Consider the following 18,157-nt stretch of genomic DNA (forward strand, 5'->3'; position numbering starts at 1 on the left):
AACAGTACTTGTTTTTCATTTTTGAGACTTAAATGACATAAGCTGATGCTGAAGCTGCTACTCCAGCAGGTTTGCTTGTCTAATTGAATTAATGCATTGAAAGTCTAAAAAGGGCTTGTTTCACTGTTGCGATAGCAAGAACTGCAGACGCTGAAGAAGGATCTCAACCTGAAACGTCAGCTTTCCTATTCCTGTGATGCTGCCTGGCTGCGGTGTTCTTCCAGCTTCACGCTTTGTTTTGCAGCTGATAGTTAAAGTTGTCAGAAGACGCGGCCATATATCTTGCCATGTAGCTGTATATAAGATATATGGTGAAACAAACATTAGGCAATTTTTTTATTCATTGAGATTAGAGCATTGCCCATCCCAGAGGGAAGAGTCAACCACGTTGCTGTGGTTCTGCAGTCACATGAGGTCCAGACCAGATAAGGATGACAGTTTCCTCCCGTAAAGGACATTAGTGAACCAAATGAGTTTTTCTGGTCATCAACAATCAATAACCATCTTAATTCCAGATTTTTATTGACTTCAAATTCTATCATCTGTCATGGCAGAACTCATACCTGGGTCCCCAGAACATTACTTGATTGTCTGGATTCAGAGTCTACTAATAATATCGCTATGCCGTTGGCTCTCTGTAAACAAACTGCTTTCCCAGCTTCATATTTTTGCTGAGCCTTTTCCCAGTTTATAAATGAAAACAAATTTCTGCCTTGATCTTATAAAATGACACAATTTAATAAATGCTGTCTATTCCAGATATTATGCAAATTTCATATTTCATCTTCACATTTGATCTTGTATTTTGGTTTTTGGTGAGGATGTGTGGAAGACAGTTGGTAGTCCAAATCTCAACATCATTACAGCTTGTTTTTCTATTTAGACTCAGAATTACAGCCTTTGGTTCACATCCCTCTAGACCTTTCCTATTCATATCTGGATGGGTATGCTTTTTAAATGTAATCCTGTCTGCCTCTGCCACTTCCTGTGACAGCTCATTCTGTATACCCACCACCCTGATTGGAAAAAGTTGTAATGCTCATATGTTTGTTTACATTAAAAGCAGTATAAAACAGTATAGACAGTGAGCTACCATTTATCAGTTCAAATCAGTGAAAGCTTGGTCAAAGTGACAGATTTCAAAGAGAGTGGGCGATGCAGGCAACAATGCTAAAGTACCGTGACTGAAAGCCCAGTCACAAAACACGGGTTTCGTGTGCAAGTCTACAATGTTATCCACAACCTGAGTCAAATCTTCTCAAAAACATTGCGCAGTCACTGGTTGTAGAGGGATTAAAACTTGGGCTGCTCAAGAATTAGATCAGCAAAAGTATTTCCTAGACTGTGGAAACAGCTGCTAGGGAGAGAGGATTTTGGAGAACTGAAAACGTTATATAACAGATAGTAGGAACTGCAGATCCTGGAGAATCTGAGATAATGGGGCTGAGATTAATTCACAGGTCGGCGCAACATCGAGGGCCGAAGGGCCTGTTCTGCCCTGTATTGTTCTATGTTCTAATAAGGTGTAGAGCTGGATAAACACAGCAGGCCGAGCAGGAAAGCTGATATTTTGGGCCTAGACCCTTATAACAATTTATTTGGCAACAGTGGAGTGAGTGGTGTGATATGGTGCAGAGGTAAATCTTGGGGTAGTCTGAATCATATACACTAGTATGACCAAGAAAAACCAAAAGAACTGTGAATGCTGGAAAAGCTCAGGTCTGACAGCATCTGTGGGGGAGAAAACGGTTAATGTTTTGGGTCCGGGGCCCGGTGTCCCTTCCTCAACAAGCAATGAATGCAAGTTTGCTTAACTTCTGAGTGTCACTGGATCTGAAAGGTTAACTCTGTTTTCTACTCCGCTGATGCTGCCAGACCTGCTGAGCTTTTACAGCAACTTTGTTTAGTATGACCATCGGGTTGCATCATTTGTTGGACAAACAGCATTATCCCCAATGACACAGGTTAAGTTTAAACAACTGCATTTCACAAGGATGAGATGTGAATTGCATCCACTGTTGTGATGAGTGTTCTCGTGACAGTCATGTTACTGAAATACTGGTGGCATTTCGCTAAACACCCCTCAAATTTCTTGAGGGAAAGTGGGGAAGGGTTGAGCCAGATAGGACAAAAGCAAAGCTGCTGGAAAACCTCAGCAGGTCTGGCAGCATCTGTGAAGGAGAAAACAGATTTAACGTTTTGTGCTTCCTCAGAACTGATGGTGGCTGGAAAAACGTCAGTTTATAGGCAGAAAATAGGGAGATGGGTGGTGTAGGGAGTAAACGATAGGATAGAGCCCAAAGAGAGAGAAAGACAGTTGGACAGACAAAGGAGTTGCTGAGGAGCTAGATAGATGTTAATCTTGTGGCGTCTGAACTGGGACTGGAGCAAGAACGCTCAGTCCGTTCCATGTCCGCCGAGGCTCTGCGCCATGGTCTAAATTGCGCATGTGCCGAACCGTCCCTGGCAATACGCCTGCGCTGTCTCTACGAAATTGCGCACGTGTCGGGGGTCGGGGTTGGTTTTATTGACTTTAACCGGGGTTGGTTGACGGGGGAGAAGGGGGGGGGATCGAAGGACGAGGGAGGGGGACGGGGGACGAAGAGAGAGGGGGAGGAGGGGGGGGGAGAGAGGGGGAGGAAGGGGGGGGAGAGACGGTGGGGGGGAGACGAGGACGGGGAGACGAAGGGGGGGGGACGAGGGGGGGAGACGAAGGGGGGGATGGAGACGAGGAGGGGACGAAGGGGGGGGATGGGGACGAGGAGGGGACGAAGGGGGGGAGGGGGAGGGGGATGAAGGGGGGGGAGGGGGAGGGGGACGAAGGGGGGGAGGGGGAGGGGGACGAAGGGGGGAGGGGGAGGGGGACGAAGGAGACGGGGGGAGGGGGGAGACGAAGTGGGGGGTAACGAAGGGAGGGGGGGGGGAGGGGGGACGAAGGGGGGGGAGACGAGGGGGGGGACGAAGGGGGGGGAGGGGGACGGAGACGAGGGAGACGAAGAGGGGGACGGGGGAGACGAGGGGGGGGAACGAAGGGAGGGGGAGACGAGGGGAGGGGACGAAGAGGGAACGAAGGGAGGGGGGAGACGAGGGGAGGGTACGAAGGGGGGACGAGGAGGGGACGAAGGGGGGGGAGATGGGGACAGGGAGTGGACGAAGGGGGGAGAGGGGGACGGGGGAGACGAAGGGAGGGAGGGGGACGGGGGGGGAGACGAAGGGAGGGAGGGGGACGGGGGGGAGACGAAGGGGGGAGACGAAGTGGGGGGGGATGGGGGGAAAACGAAGCGGGGGGCGGGGGGAGAAGGAGGGAGGGAGAGGGGGTGGCGGGGGGGGACAAGGAGGGGGTAGGGGGAGGAGGGGGGGAGAGACGGGGGGGGAGACGGTGGGGGGGACGGGGGGGGAGAGTGGGACTGGGGTGAGTGGGAGCAGGAAGGACGTGGGGGTGGGAGAATGGGACTGGGGTGAGTGGGAGCAGGCCGGAGGGCCTGTTTCCACACTGTAGGGAATCTGATCTGATTTCATTTCATTGATGTTTTTGGGTGTTTGTTGTGTGTAGCGCCTGCGCTGTCTCTACGAAATTGCGCACGTGTCGAGCTGTCAGAGATAATGGGAACTGCAGATGCTGGAGAATTCCAAGACAATAAAATGTGAGGCTGGATGAACACAGCAGGCCCAGCAACATCTCAGGAGCACAAAAGCTGACGTTTCGGGTTTAGACCCTGATGAAGGGTCTAGGCCCGAAACGTCAGGTTTTGTGCTCCGTGTCGAGCTGTCCCCGGCTTTCAGCCGGAGCTGATTCCAGGATTCGCTCGAAGCTGCGCATGTGTAGACTCGTCCCCGGCAACGCACCTGCGCTGACTGTGCGTGACGTGCGCGGCTGCCGTTAACGGTCGGACTTACTTCCAATTGTCGATGCTCGTCCGTCAGCTTCTACATTCCTTGTCGTTACCGTCAAATGTAAAATAGACCTGGTACAAGCAGGTTCTCTTCCGATCCGTCCGGACCGCTGGAAAAACCAAGGAACAAATATGTAGAGAGATCTCACAAATATGTAAGAATGATAGTGGCAATAGTAGATGATTTTCATTTTGTAAACATTGAGATTACCATAATGTCACAGGTTTGGATGGTGAAGTATTTGTTAAAAGCGTTCAAGAATTTTTTTCTGTATCAATACATAAATTGTCCTACTAGAGAAGGAGCATGAAGTGATGGCAGGGAAACACTTTGGTTCCAATGATCACGATACTATTTGTTTTAAAATAGTTATGGAAAAGGATAAGCCTCCTGTAAAAGTTAGCAGTTCCTAATTAGCGTAAGGTAAATTTTAATGGTATGAGACAAGAAATTTCAAAAGGTGTTTGGAGTAGACTGTTTGCAGATAAAGGTACATCGGACAAATGGGAGGCTTTCAAGTGTGTGATTATGAGAGTTAAGAGTCATTGTCTTCCTGTTAGAGTGAAAGGTAAGGCTGGTAGGATTGGATCTAATGATAATGATATTGAGGATCTAGTCAAGAAGAAAAAAGAATCATGTACGAAAACAGAAGTTGCCAGAACAGCTCAGCAGGTCTGGCAGCATCTGTGAAGGGAAATCAGAGTTGAGTAAAGTTGAGCAAACTTGCATTCATTGCTCAGACATTTGAGCGTAGGAGTTGGGATGTCATGTTCATGTTGTTTGTACAGGATGTTGGTGAGGCCTCTTCTGGAGAACTGTGTCCCGTTCTGATCTCTCTGTTATAGGAAGGATATTAGAAAGCAGGAGATGGATCAGAAGCAATTTTGTAGGATGTTGCCAGGAATGGAGCGTTTAAGTTATAAGGAGAGGATGGATAGGCTGGGACTTTTTTCACAGGAGCATAGGAAGTTGAGTGGTGACCTTATAGAAGTTTACAAAGTCATGAAGTGTATTGATAAAGTGAATAGCAGGTGTGTTTTCCCTAGGATTGAGGCTTTTAAGACTAGGGGCCATATTTTCAAGGTGAGAGATAGAAGATTTAAAAAAGACATGAGGGGCAATGTTTTTTGCACAGCGTGGTTCATTTATGGAATGACTTTCTAGAAGTAGTGAATGTGGACACAGTCACAGTGTTTGAAAGACATTTGGATAAGTACATTTGAATAAGAAATGTTTGGAGGGATATGGGCCAAGGACAGGCAGGTGGGACTAGTTTGGTTTGGGATTATGATTAGCTTGGACTAGTTGGACAGACGGGTCTGTTTCCATGCTATATGACTCCAAGTCAAAACAAAATGTAAGTGCACCTTCCCAACTGATCCTGCACCACGGGAGACAGGTGGTTGAGGAGGAGAGCTATCTGCACAGAGGGAGGCCAATCAGCTCATCAGCTCTGGGAAACCATTGTTGACAGTATCTGCAGCTCCCTCGATCTCCAACTTTTTGAACTCATTTGGATTAAAATGGTCAATAGGGATATGGGGATTATATTGGCATGAGGTAGTTGAACCGGAGCAGACATGCACCATAACAACCCTGCAATTTCATCGAAACAAAACATGTCCCATCTAGAGCTAATCTTGGTCTATAGCTGTGTCAATTGTGGCAGTTTCAAGTGTATTTTTAATGCAATGAGGATTCCTGCTAAACTTCCATGCTGCGAATTCCAGACCCCTGTCACCTTCTAGTGACAAAAGCTACTCAACTTCCTCCCGATCCATTAATATGATGGATCAACTCCTGACTTTTGACTGTTATACATTAATTTCTCTGCTCACAAAAATAAATCCTTCCCTTCATACTTTAGGTTCGTTCAATTATATCTTACTTCAGCCTTCTCTGTTCTTAAAGTAAACAAATCCAATTTAATTTTTCCTCATCGCTAAAAGTTTTCATTCTCGGCAATTCTTCTGGGCATCTGCTGTGTGCCACTATTGTCCCTTTTTGTTATTATTTGTGCATGGGGGATTTGTCACTGACTGAACCAGCATTTATTGCCCAAGAATGGATTACTATCAACCACATCAGTGTGGGTCTGGAGTCACATGTAGGTCAAACAAGGTAAGAATTACTGAACCAAGATGGGTCTTCTCAGCGATCAATAGGATTTATATGGTCACCGCTCAATTGTCTTTTTACTCCAGATTCCTTTTTGTTGTTGAATTCTAATTTTACCATCAACCCTGGTGGGATTCAAACCCTTGTCATAGAACTTTTGTCTGGTGTTCTGGATTATGATTCCAGTGACTTCACCATTACAACACCTTCTCTGGTTCTGCGAGAATTATGAACATGTTCTTTTCCAGACATATTGATCTTGTTTCATAGCCAACATAGTAATAACTACAAATAGCTATTATGACTGAAGAGCCATAATCTTGAAGCTGCTGATTCTTTATTCCTATATGCTGCCTGACCACCCTGAGTGTTATCCTGAACTTTATATTTCTAATATCTGCAGTATTTTGCTCTTGCACGTTTGCCCTTAATACTGAAAATCATCTCTTGATGCTACACAGGCAGGAGCAAAATATCAGCCAATAAGTTAATGGTGAAATCTGTGTGAAAATTAATGCACATTTTTCAAGGTAAAATGTGTCTTTTCATGGGAAAGTTGGTTAATGTGCTCAATGGCTGATAAAAATATACTAACTGTAATCAATGACTACTGTATGAGATGTAGGAGATGTGAATGTGCTTGAAACGTAGAAATCCTGAAATATATATTGCATTCACTTCAGAGCAAGAGAGATGAGGGAAGAATTTTTGAGGCATTTCTTATGAGGAAGCCAGTGTTCTGGAGAGATTCTCATATATATAGAACATTACAGCACAGTACAGGCCCTTTGGCTCTCGATGTTGCGCCAACCTGTGAAACCAATCTGAAGCCCATCTAACCTACACAATTCCATTATCATCCATATGTTTATCCAATGACCATTTAAATGCCCTTAAAGTTGACGAGTCTACTTACTCTGAGTAAAGATACTACCTCTGACATCTGTCCTATATCTATCACCCCTCAATTTAAAGCTATGTCCTCTTGTGCTAGACATCACCATGAGGAAAAAGGCTCTCACTGTCCACTCCATCTAATCCTCTGTTCATCTTGTATATGTCTATTAACTCACCTCTTAACCTTCTTCTCTAAAACGAAAACAGCCTCAAGTCCCTCAGCCTTTCCTCATAAGACGTTCCCTCCATACCAGGCAACATCCTGGTAAATCTTCTCTGCACACTTTCCAAGGCTTCCACATTCTTCCTATAATGCAGCGACCAGAACTGTACGCAATACTCCATGTGCGGCCGCACCAGAGTTTCGTACAGCTGCAACATGAATTCATGGCTCCGAAACTCAATCCCTCTACCAATAAAACCTAACACACCGTACACCTTCCTAACAACCCTATCAACTTGTGTGTCATAGACTGAAGATGAGCAAAAATAATGCCCCAAAGTAAGTGGCTCAACTGCCACTTAAGTACAATCAAAGTAGTAGTATTTTTATTCCAAGTAAAATAATATAATCAATTGGAAGTAAGCTTGAGTATATTGCATACACCAATTATATATTGAACAGTAACTAGATCAACTCCTTGGACTTCTGTGAAAGTGATAACTCAAGTATTTTGGGAAAGCCCTACAACATGATGTACCTTAGCATCAAGAATATTCTGATAATTTTTCACATGAGCAGTTATTTGTTAAACTTGAAGTTTTAGGGTTTAAGGTAAACTTGGAAAATATAAGAAGCTAACTGAAGGGTAGAAAATAGCACAACACTTGCGAGGATTGTGGCAGAGTGGGTAAAGAATTGAGTGGAATATCCTATACTTCTTTATGAGTAACCTGGATGTAGGAAGTTAAATCAAAGTGATAAATTTGGAGATGATGTGGTTGCACTTGAGGCAGCTCAGAAAGTATGTAATGAGTCTGACTAAATGTGCCTGGGAAGATAAAGTCAATGCTTGTCATCCTATGAAAGGAAACTACGGGAAGAGTAGCTTCTTTCATGAGTAAAACCCTTTGAAATAAATTATACTCATTATTAATCAATTCTGCGCAGAGAAAAATCCCAGGATTACATTCATTTACCATTATCTGCAAAGGATAGGTCGTGGATTTCTGTGGATAACACAAAATGCAGATGCTACTCCTGTGTAATGTGAAGGACTGTGTAATTGATTTATCAAGGACAGTGGGGGAAATAAAGATGGGGGGTGTGTGGGACTGAACTTGTGAGCATGCACACCTGTGGGCAGTAAATCATCAGTTAATGAGGACTTCCTGCAAAATATAGGAATATCTTACAGTGCTTTTAGTTAAAATGATTTCTTCAAATTCAAATTTATGATGACTATTTGTTCTTATTGTGTTGTCACTTCTGGAAATACATTAAACATTTAGATAAAAACAAAATTGTGTTATCAAGCATCTTTAACCTAATCCAAAATAATTAATTTTAGAGGTTAAAAAAGTCATAAATGTACATTTATGTACTTAAGACTGTACATAAATTCATTGTGGATACCAGACATTGTAGGGTTATTAAGCATCACCCAGTGAGTCTGTGTGGTTAACCACGTGACAGCTTCCAGCTAAATAAAGCATACTTCAGTTTGGAGTGTTATACTTGCACGTGTGACGATCAGATAGCTGACAAATAGCAGTCATAAAGAAATAGCTTGTATCTAAATGGTAGCGTTGATGACTTTAAGATAGCTAAAGTATATCACACTCAACAATGTGAGGTCATTATTATGTAGGCAGATTTGGCAACCAATTTACATATACCCAGACCCCTCAAATAACTAAAATAAATGATCAGTTAATTCGTTTTTGGTGGCATTAATTGAGGGATACGTTTTGGCACCGAGAACAAGGGAACCTTTTTGTTAAGATAGTGTGGAAAATTTTGTTCATCTGAACTGGTGGGTAATCCTTAGGATAATGTTTCTCCTGTAATGTAGCACTCCAGCCAATTTAAGCACTCTATTTTACTGTGCTGAACTTTCAGTCTTTTTTTTTCTTTATTCTTGCATGGGGGAATGTGGCTGTCGTTGGCAAACTGTTACCCATCTTGAATTGCCGTTGAACTGATTGGCTCTGCAGCCATTTTGGAGGGCTGTTAAGAGTCAACCATATTTCTGCGGGCCAGGAATCATATATGCCAACTCAGGTAAGGATGGTAGTAATTTTTCTCTAAAGCACATTAGTGAACAAAATTCATTTTACAGCAACCTGCAATGATTACGTTGCTGCCATAGACTATCTTTTCATTCTAGATTTTTCTTGACATCAAATTTTACCATCTAGCATGGTGGAATTTAAACCAGTTTCCTCAGAACATTAGCTTGGGGCTCTGGATCACTAGTCCAGTGACATAAACTACTGTGCCTGCCTCCCTATATGCTTAAGCCCTGAAGTATTATACAATTTCATTATCCATGTTTGTAGTACTCTAGGTACAATTGGTGAGAATTCAAAAGAATCCACTGAATATTCTAGATACAATCCTTGTTAAAAGTATTCAGTTTCTACACTAAGAAAATCAGTTAAAAGTGATTTATGATGTCATTTTGTATTGTGATGTCTCATCTGCTGAAATTTCTGATGTCTCGCAGTGCAACAGCACTGTTATCTGGGATAGGGACTTGGAGCAGATGAAATCTTGTCATGCTGGATCTTTTGGTATGTGCTCTCAAATTCCAAAGTAGGCTGCATCTGTCTGTCCACTACCAACCAGATATCATTGAAGGAGGTAGGACTGATGGCAGTTTTTACGTTTGTCGATTCAGCTCAACATTAGTAGCAGTCTTATTTATGATAATGTGGGTTTTGACACATTAGAGGTGATGGCACATAATTTAGGTTCATACTTCAGTGCTGTACTGAGGGAGTGCAGTGTTTGTCAACAACATTTACTTCCAGTTTATTAAGTGTAAAGCTTTGTAAAATGTTGGGAAAGGTACCAAACAAGTGCAATTGCTGTCTTTGTTTTACAACTGTCTCCTTTTCTGTCAAAATTCTTTGATTTGGCCTAAGTGGGTGCTAAAGCTTTGATACTTTTAATATTGAAACTTCGATACCGTGTACCAAGGTCTAATCCACGTTGATATCTGTACCGAAACCCCTCACTTGGCTTCTGTAGTGCTGAATTTATCAACTGTTTTTCCTCTTTTTTTAACATTACTACTATTCTGCCTTCCTGGGAGTTGTCAAATTTACTGCATAGGGGATCCAATCAGGTTGCAGATTGCTTTTCTGTTGAATCAGGTTGTGGAAGCATTCAGTTCAGATTGAAATTTAAGTCAGAGATAATAGGAACTGCAGATGCTGGAAAATCCGAGGTAACAAGGTGTAGAGCTGGATGAACACAGCAGGCCCAGCAGCATCTTAGGAGCAGGAAAGCTGACGTTTTGGGCCTAGACCCTTCATCAGAAATGCTGAGGGGTCTAGGCCCGAAACGTCAGCTTTCCTGCTCCTCTGCTGGTTGGCCTGCTGTGTTCATCCAGCTCTACACCTTGTTATCTGGAATTTAAGTCAAGCAGGTTGTATGATGTACAGGTGAGGAATTTAGGTTGCATGACAAGATTTAGGTAGGTATGGGTCTAGGAAGAGCTTACAGCTCAGAGTTGGGAATATGACCTTAGCCAAAAGAAAATGTGGAATTCATGTGATTGGCTAAATGAAGGAAATGTAACCAGCCTTCCAGAATTGCACTGGATTCTTCAAATTTGATATCCTGGACAATGCTGAGCCCAGGGGGAAAAAAAAATAGGATTGATTTTCTTTTGTTATCTTGCAGTATTTGTCGTGAAAACATTGCAGATGGGAGAAGAAAAAGAGGTTTGTTACTCTGATAGAATGGTTGGGGTGAGATGGGGACATATCTTTATATATTCAAATTCAGTTTGAGGGCGAAAACTGGAGTCCTACAATTGCATTCTGGAATTAGATGAAGGAAATTACGCAGATATAAGGACTGATTTAGCATCAGTGGACCAGGTGGGAAGACTAGAAGATAGGACTGTTGATGAACATTGGCAGATACTTGAGGAACTACTAACTTGCTCCTAAATAAAATTTATTCCAGAAGGGAAGACAGATTTTTAGAAGGGAGGAGAAAAACAAACATCCATGGCTCAGCAAGGAAGCTAAGAAACTTCTAAAGCTCAAAGGGTTACTAAAAATAGTTACGAAAAGACTAAAGGTAAATTATAAAAGAAAGCTAGCACAAAAGATAAAAAATAATAACAAAAGCTTCTCTGAGTATATTAATGGGAAGAGAGTAGCTAAAGTAAATGTTAGTTTCTTGGAGGATGACGAGGGAGTTAATCGTGGGGAATATTGAATTGGTAGAGTCACTCAATCAATACTAGCTTCAGTTTTCATGGTGGCTGAACATGTTCCATCCCAATAGTAACAAGTAGTGCAGAGATTATAGAAAGGCAGGAACTTAGAACAATCATCGTCACTATGGAAAAAGTACTGCATAAACTATTGAGTTTGAAAGTAGGTGACTGGGGTCTGAGGCCTACATCAGAGGGTCTTAAAGGAAGTGGCAACAGAGATAGTGGATCAATTGGTTATAATGGATGAGAGAAAAATTCCAGTAGATGAGAAAAATGCTAATATAACACATATTCAAAGAGGGGAGAGAGGCGGAAAGTAGGAAACTATAGACTAATTTGCTTAACATATTGCTAGGAAATTGTTGGAATCATTAGGAAGTAATAAGACAGGTGGACAGTCAAAATACAATCTGTCACAGTCAGCATGGTTTTATTAAGGGTAAATCATGTTTGACAAATTTACTAGAGTTCTTTGGGGATGTAACAAGCAACTTGTTTCAGGGAGATTCTGTTGATGGAGTATATCTGAACTTCTAGAGGGCATCAAGAAGGGGCTGCACAAAAGGAAAGATCACAAGGTAATATTACATGGGGTTGGGGTAATGTATTAGCTTGGATTGAGGATCGGCTAGGATAGCGACTAAGCCAGTGCACCTGCTGTCAGCGAGTTTGGTTCCTGTGCAGGACCCTGCAGCACTGACGGCGGCTGCATCGAGGTTGGCCCAGTGTCAGCTAATAGCGGCGGGTTGGTGGAAGCAAGATGGTGCTGGAGAGTGGTGATTTTTTGTTTCAGCGGCGCTGGTGCAGCCAGGTACAGTTGCAGCAGTGTCATTGGTTTAGCAGCAGGGAGTTGAGCTATTGGGATGGAGGAGCATGGATCAAAGCCCAGGGCTAAGCTAGAAGTGGGAGCTGATCCAAAGACTGCCTAACTTTATTGTGATAAGAGTATTGTTTTATTTTCCTGGTCTTATATTTTGTATTTTGCTTTATTCTCTGTGTTTTAAGATGGCAGCAGACAGTGATGAAACTAAACAACATTTTTCACTAATAAATGAATCAAATCAGGATTTGCTAACCAACAGAAAGCAGAGAGTCAGGATAAATGGGTCTTTTTTTGGCTGGCAAGAGGTAACTAGTGTGGTGCCACAGAGCCCTCAACTATTTGCAATCTGTATAAGTAACTTGGATGTGGGAATATTAAGTACTATAGCCAAATTTGCAGATGACACTAAAATAGGTGGAAAGTAAGTTGCAATGGAGAAGTAAGAAAATTACAAATTGGTATGGATAATAGACCAAACCTTGGCAGATTAAGTTTAGTGTGGATGAGTGAGGTATTCCATTTTGGACAAAGGAATAGAAGGGGAATTTATTGTCAAAATGGAAAGAAACTTCAGAATGCTCCAGTGCAAAAGGATGTAGGTGTCCTTGTGCAAGAATCACAGAAAACTAGTATGAAAGCACATTAGGTATGAAGAAGGCAAATGGAATTTTGGTACTTATTGCTAAAGGAATAGCGTATGAAAGGAGGGAAGTGTTGCTGCTACTGTACAAGGCATTAGTGACACCGTCACAACAAAAACAGAAGTTTCTGGAAAAGCTCAGCAGGTCTGGCAGCATCTGTGAAGGAAACATTAGAGTTAACGTTTCGGGTCTGGTGACCTGTTCTGGGGAAGGAACCTAAATGTTAGCTCCAATTTTTTTCCTTCACAGATGCTGCCAGACCTGCTGAGGTTTTGGAGCAATTTCTCTTTTTGTTCCTGATTTACAGCACCTGCAGTTCTTTCAGTTTTCATTATGACACTGCACCTGGAGTACTGTATTGAATACTTGATGAGGGATGTAGTTGTATTGAAGGTAGTTCAGAGGATGTTCACTCTGGAATTCCAGACTTGAGGTGTGTGTCTTATGAAAAGAGATTTGGGCAGTTTAGACCAAACTGTCTGGAGTGAGAAGAACGAGAGGACATCTAATTAAGGAATGTGAGATGCTCAAGGGGATTGACAAAGTAGACGTAGAAAGGATGTTTACTTGTTGGGTAATTTAGGGCGAGAATGTTGTAGTTTAGGATAAGGGATTGTAGATTTAAAACAAATAAGGACAACATTATTTCACTCAAAGGATGCTGAATGTGTGGAATTTCACTTCTAAGAGTGCAGTGAATGCTGGGACATTAAGGACATAGACAGATTTTAATCAGTCATGGATCAAAGGATTCTGGAGAGCAGGCAGGAAGGTGGAGTTGAGATCAGTGTTGATTGTTTTGAGTGGCAGAGCAGGCTCGAGGTGCCAGAGAGTGACAACACTTTTCACCGTATTTGTAATAAAAACATATTCCAATAAATATATCAAATAATATGGACCTCCAGTTCCAAACAGTAGTGAAATTTTGCTTCTGGAAAATTTAAGAACGGATTAGTGCATAACTTGGCATGCCGTTGAGTGATTAGTGATTGACTTTGAGGGTCATCACTCCTCAGACTAGGAATGATGTTGGGAGAGATTGCCCTTCAACGGTAACTCAGCCAGTGTAGGAATTGAATTCATGCTATGACATCGAAGAACACCGCAAACCAGCCATCTGATCTAACCACCATCCAGTCCAATAAATAGGTTTCTGTGAATTGTACAGTCATTTTTGACTGCTGAAAGGCACCTTAAGACATAAAACAAACGAGGTGGGTGTTTGTGGTGCAACGGTAGCGTCTAAGCCAGAAAGTCTCATAGAGGTGTTTCGTGACGTGTCCCAGGCAGACTCCTGTGGCTTTCACGCCGTTCTGTTTCATGGGGGCGGAGTGTGGAGAACTACAACCCCCGGAATGCAAGTTGTCGTTAACCAATAGGGAGGGCGGGTCATATCGCAGTGTGTACCGGGTAAGGCGGACGCCATCTTGTCTGCGTTCTTGCCTTCCTGTTTTGTTTGTCTCTGTAATGGCGGTTAGCCGCCTTAACGGGAGTTGAACCTTAAACCGAGCTAGCACCCCGGGAGTCCTGTCACCGAGGATCCTACGTGATAGCGGAAGGAAACGCGTCGAGCTTGTCGGGTTTCAAGAGGAGTTGTGGTAAAGTTGAGTGGCGGACGGTCGGGAAGGTTCGGCTGCTTCATCTGGGTAAGGGAGGCCCATTGCAGGCAGAGTGGCGGGCTACGCTTGCAAGTTGTGCTTCCCGTTCAGTGTCATTGTTTTTTATGACGACTATATCTGTTAGTTTACAGCAGGAAGTGGCCGCATCCATTTATGCAACATTAGAATGTTTAACGCCGCTTTAAAATTTTCGTCTTTTTGTCATCTTCGTTTACATGATTTGTTTTCCCCTTTTGGAGTCAACTGGCGTATTCCCAACAAATGTTCCTTAGAGGTGTTAACTGGTTTATTTTTATACTTCTGACTTGGCTACATACTTCAAAAACCAAAATTTACTGTCATTTTGTGCCAGATTACAAGCACTGGGACTGATGTTCAAAAACTAAGTTTTGCGACGCACCTTAAAACGAAAGGGATTCTAGGGTTGCGCTACTTGTGTTGCCTCGACATCCAACTCGTTTCCGAATCTCTGCGTGGGGTCTTCGCTCCGTACGTCTATAATCTCCAGGTATACACCCATCGCAAGTATATATTAGAGTCTAGATCTAGTCTCTTGGGCAAGTGTAGCAAACGACTTATTTAAAGTGGATTTTGGTAGTGAAGAAAAGTTTGCCAGAAAATGTAACCTCATGCTTTTTTGCATTGTCATAGCTATTTTTGCACTCCCCTAAATAGATTTGTTTAATGTCACCTAAATGGTTACATCTCTGCGTAGCATACAATGGTTCTGATGAAGGCTCATTGGATCTGAAACATTAACTCTGATTTCTGTCCACAGATGCTGCCAGACCTGTGATTTTTTTTTCCCCAGCAATTTCTATTTTTGATTAGAACTATGTTTTTTTAAGTTTTAAAGTTTTCTCCTGAGACCCATTTCTAGATTATTAATATAGAGAAAAGACATCAATCCAAATAATATCAAGAATATTACAGCATTGAGTGGGGTTAATTTGAGAATCTTGTGATTGAAATGTTCATATGATTGACTGAACTAGGGTGATAGAGGTGAAGAGGGTCTTCATTTTTCATAGCTGTTAGAAATTCAGAATTTGAGAATTGTTGAATTTTTTTATGGCAGATGAATTTGCCATAGCCCCGTGTTCATCACTCGGGTACTGCTGGCTAATGTTTAGTCATTCTGCCTTTTCTCTTTTTAATCTTTTGCCATCTTAGCTGGCCATACACAGTCTTGATGTGTTGTCTGTTCTGTGTTTCTCTAATATGTTTGTATTTTGCGTGGTTTGTGAAGGTTTATTTCTCTCGGTTGAATATGTGTGACGGATAAGTTATACAGCTTAGGAAATTGAGTAGTATTAACATTTAAGCTGCCTTCCTGGAGGGCCCAAAGGACTAGGAGTCTGTATGGGACACTTTTTCTAAGTAGTTAGATTTAATGATTGTTCGTATGTAGGGAATATTAAATAAGATGTGATTCTGAAGTTGCTGAGACTATTTGCAGTAATGCATATTCTACAGAAGTAGAGTCTGCAGTTTTTTTTATTGACTACTTGTTTGCCCCAAAGTTCAAGGGATTACCTAAACACATTAGATTAGTCTCTAGATTTTTAGTTAAAAGTTACCACAACATGGCTTAGAAATAAGGCCTAACCTCCTCGTTTCTGGTTCACTATCACACAGTTGATTTGTTTAATCATTGAGTCTAGAAACGTACCTAATTTTTCATTTCATAATTTCAATTACAAATCAAAAATTCTTTGAAATTTAGCCCTGGGGTGTTTATGGAGCTTGTAATCATCCTACAACTGGAGCCAGCAGGTGTAAAGTAAGAGTTGTTGATAAGTAATTTAAAAAGTGTTGAAATGTCTCATGAAAGGCAAGTTATCCAAAGAATTCTATAGTTTTATGCAGTTAAAATTCAACATGTCTTCTTTGAACCTGAAGGGGGAACATGACAGTCAAGACCAAATACTGTTTGTATTCACGAAGCTGTCATTTGACTTGCAGTTTAGACTCTAACTCATTCCTTTGCACTTTGCCATGACTGAAAATATTTGGAAATAGAACAGACTTCATGGCTGCCTAATTTTTTAAGTCTTAACTTACAGTTTGTAACCATAAGTTCCAGTTAAGAAGTCACATTTGATGACTCATAATCTTATTTAGTGTTAATAATGATGAATGGATATCTGCAAGTAAAATCATGTAATTGGACATTTAAAGCATAAAAATTTTGCACTTCATTGGTTGTTTTTGAGGTGGATTGTTTTTATTTGATTTTGCTTGAAGGTGAACATAATTTCTAGTTTAACTTCTGACTTGGGTAATCCAATTCTGGTAGTTTGACATCCCAAATAGGCCAGGTAGTGAATCAGTCAAAATTATGGAGTCAGCCCCGTTGTTGGTACACAAACATTTTTTTAGCACATAACACATGATAGTACAAAGGTTGTGAGCTTCAGTGTATTGGACAAAATGATAATTTCAGGATCTGTAAGCCCTTTTGAATGAACAAAGAATACATATTGCTATTCAGAGAGCACAGGAGTTCGTCAGGACACTGGTCAACATTTATTGCTCAACTGATTTTTTTTGAAACAGTTGCTTACCTGATTGTCTGCATTATTATTGTTTCTGCAAACTTGCCAAATGTAAGCTAACAACTGGTCGTAACTGTGACTATCAAAGGTGACTTATTATCTGTGAACCAATTTAGAGCATCCTTTGATCATGGAAAGAGCTTTATAAGTGCTGGTACTCTTATCTATGTAAATGGTTCTACTTAAACACAAGGTATATACTTATACCAGAAATAAGGATAGGTTGTTGAGTGTGGCCGGTGTTCGGTTGATATCTGGCCAGACTGATTTGGTGAGGTTTTCTCAAATTGCTTGGACGTTATTTTGGAATAGATGTTCCCCAATTCCTTTAACTGTTGTTTGCACAAATTGATATTCAGCACATCCAAAATGTATATACCTTATTTCAGCCTTTTCCATGTTGTGTTGGTGTCATTCTCTGACCACCTGTCTCAAGAAATATCTTACCTGAAATTATTTCTATTTATTTATTTGGAGAATAAACCCTGAACTCTAGAATGATGCAAGGATTTGATGTATGAAAGTTAGAATTTTGTTGAAGGAATGTCCAAAGTTAGACTGCAAACATGATTTTAGTTGCCATTATCTGACTCTAAAACTTCAGGCAGATGGTTTAGTATTTTCATTTCTGTGTGCATAAATTTCTTATAGTTGCTTGAGCATGGAGGGTTTACTCAGTTCTTGGTAAACTTCGTCCACTTAAGGCAGCCTTATTCCATCACTTATGGTGCAATCTTTACCCCTTCTCTGTGCATAGATAATTGAATAAACGAAGAACACCTAAATGCTAAATCCTAAATGCTGTAGAAATACTGTGCTGAGGATTTGAATTTTGCAGTCTTCCAGCACCAGGCAGCCTCGAGTATTAGCTGAATAGGAAACAGTTAAAGGTGAATTAAAACACAGTTGCTTCCCAGTTGGAATAATAAGAGCTTGCGACTGTGTTGTAAAGTTGAAGTGATTTTTATGATGAACGTGTTGAACTCTGTTGATTTGCTGTTTTGTTTACCAGGGTATATAAACAGGTCATCACTGAGAAGTGGTACTTAGAATTAATTCCTTTTGAAGGATGGGTTCTAATAAGAGGTGAGTACCTTGAATCCACTTACATGTAGTTTTTGCAAGCAATGAAGTATTGCACTTGTATCGTAGAAGTTGCTCTTGACATTTGGTGGAATGAGCCCTGGAAATCCCTAATTTTCAGTGT

General features: G+C 41.6%; 1 protein-coding gene across 9 annotated transcripts in view; it reads left to right on the forward strand.

The window, feature by feature from the left end:
• The first annotated feature begins 3,904 nt into the window (after positions 1 to 3,904).
• LOC125460431 (RNA-binding protein 5-like) overlaps positions 3,905 to 18,157 on the forward strand; it is a 48,249-nt gene continuing 33,996 nt past the window's right edge. For 3 of the 9 annotated variants that reach the window (XM_048547925.2, XM_048547931.2, XM_048547932.2), the window contains exons 1-3: positions 14,185 to 14,419; positions 14,745 to 14,900; positions 17,963 to 18,036. In XM_048547925.2, coding sequence (XP_048403882.1) covers positions 18,020 to 18,036 — 17 coding nt within the window. In that variant the 5' untranslated portion in view covers positions 14,185 to 14,419; positions 14,745 to 14,900; positions 17,963 to 18,019. Of the gene's footprint in view, positions 4,049 to 14,183; positions 14,420 to 14,744; positions 14,901 to 17,962; positions 18,037 to 18,157 lie in introns of those variants that run through there. The other 6 variants (XM_048547929.2, XM_048547933.2, XM_048547927.2 and 3 more) reach the window with 6 other exon arrangements.

Source organism: Stegostoma tigrinum, chromosome 11, assembly GCF_030684315.1.
Source record: "Stegostoma tigrinum isolate sSteTig4 chromosome 11, sSteTig4.hap1, whole genome shotgun sequence".
Classification (NCBI taxonomy): domain Eukaryota; kingdom Metazoa; phylum Chordata; class Chondrichthyes; order Orectolobiformes; family Stegostomatidae; genus Stegostoma; species Stegostoma tigrinum.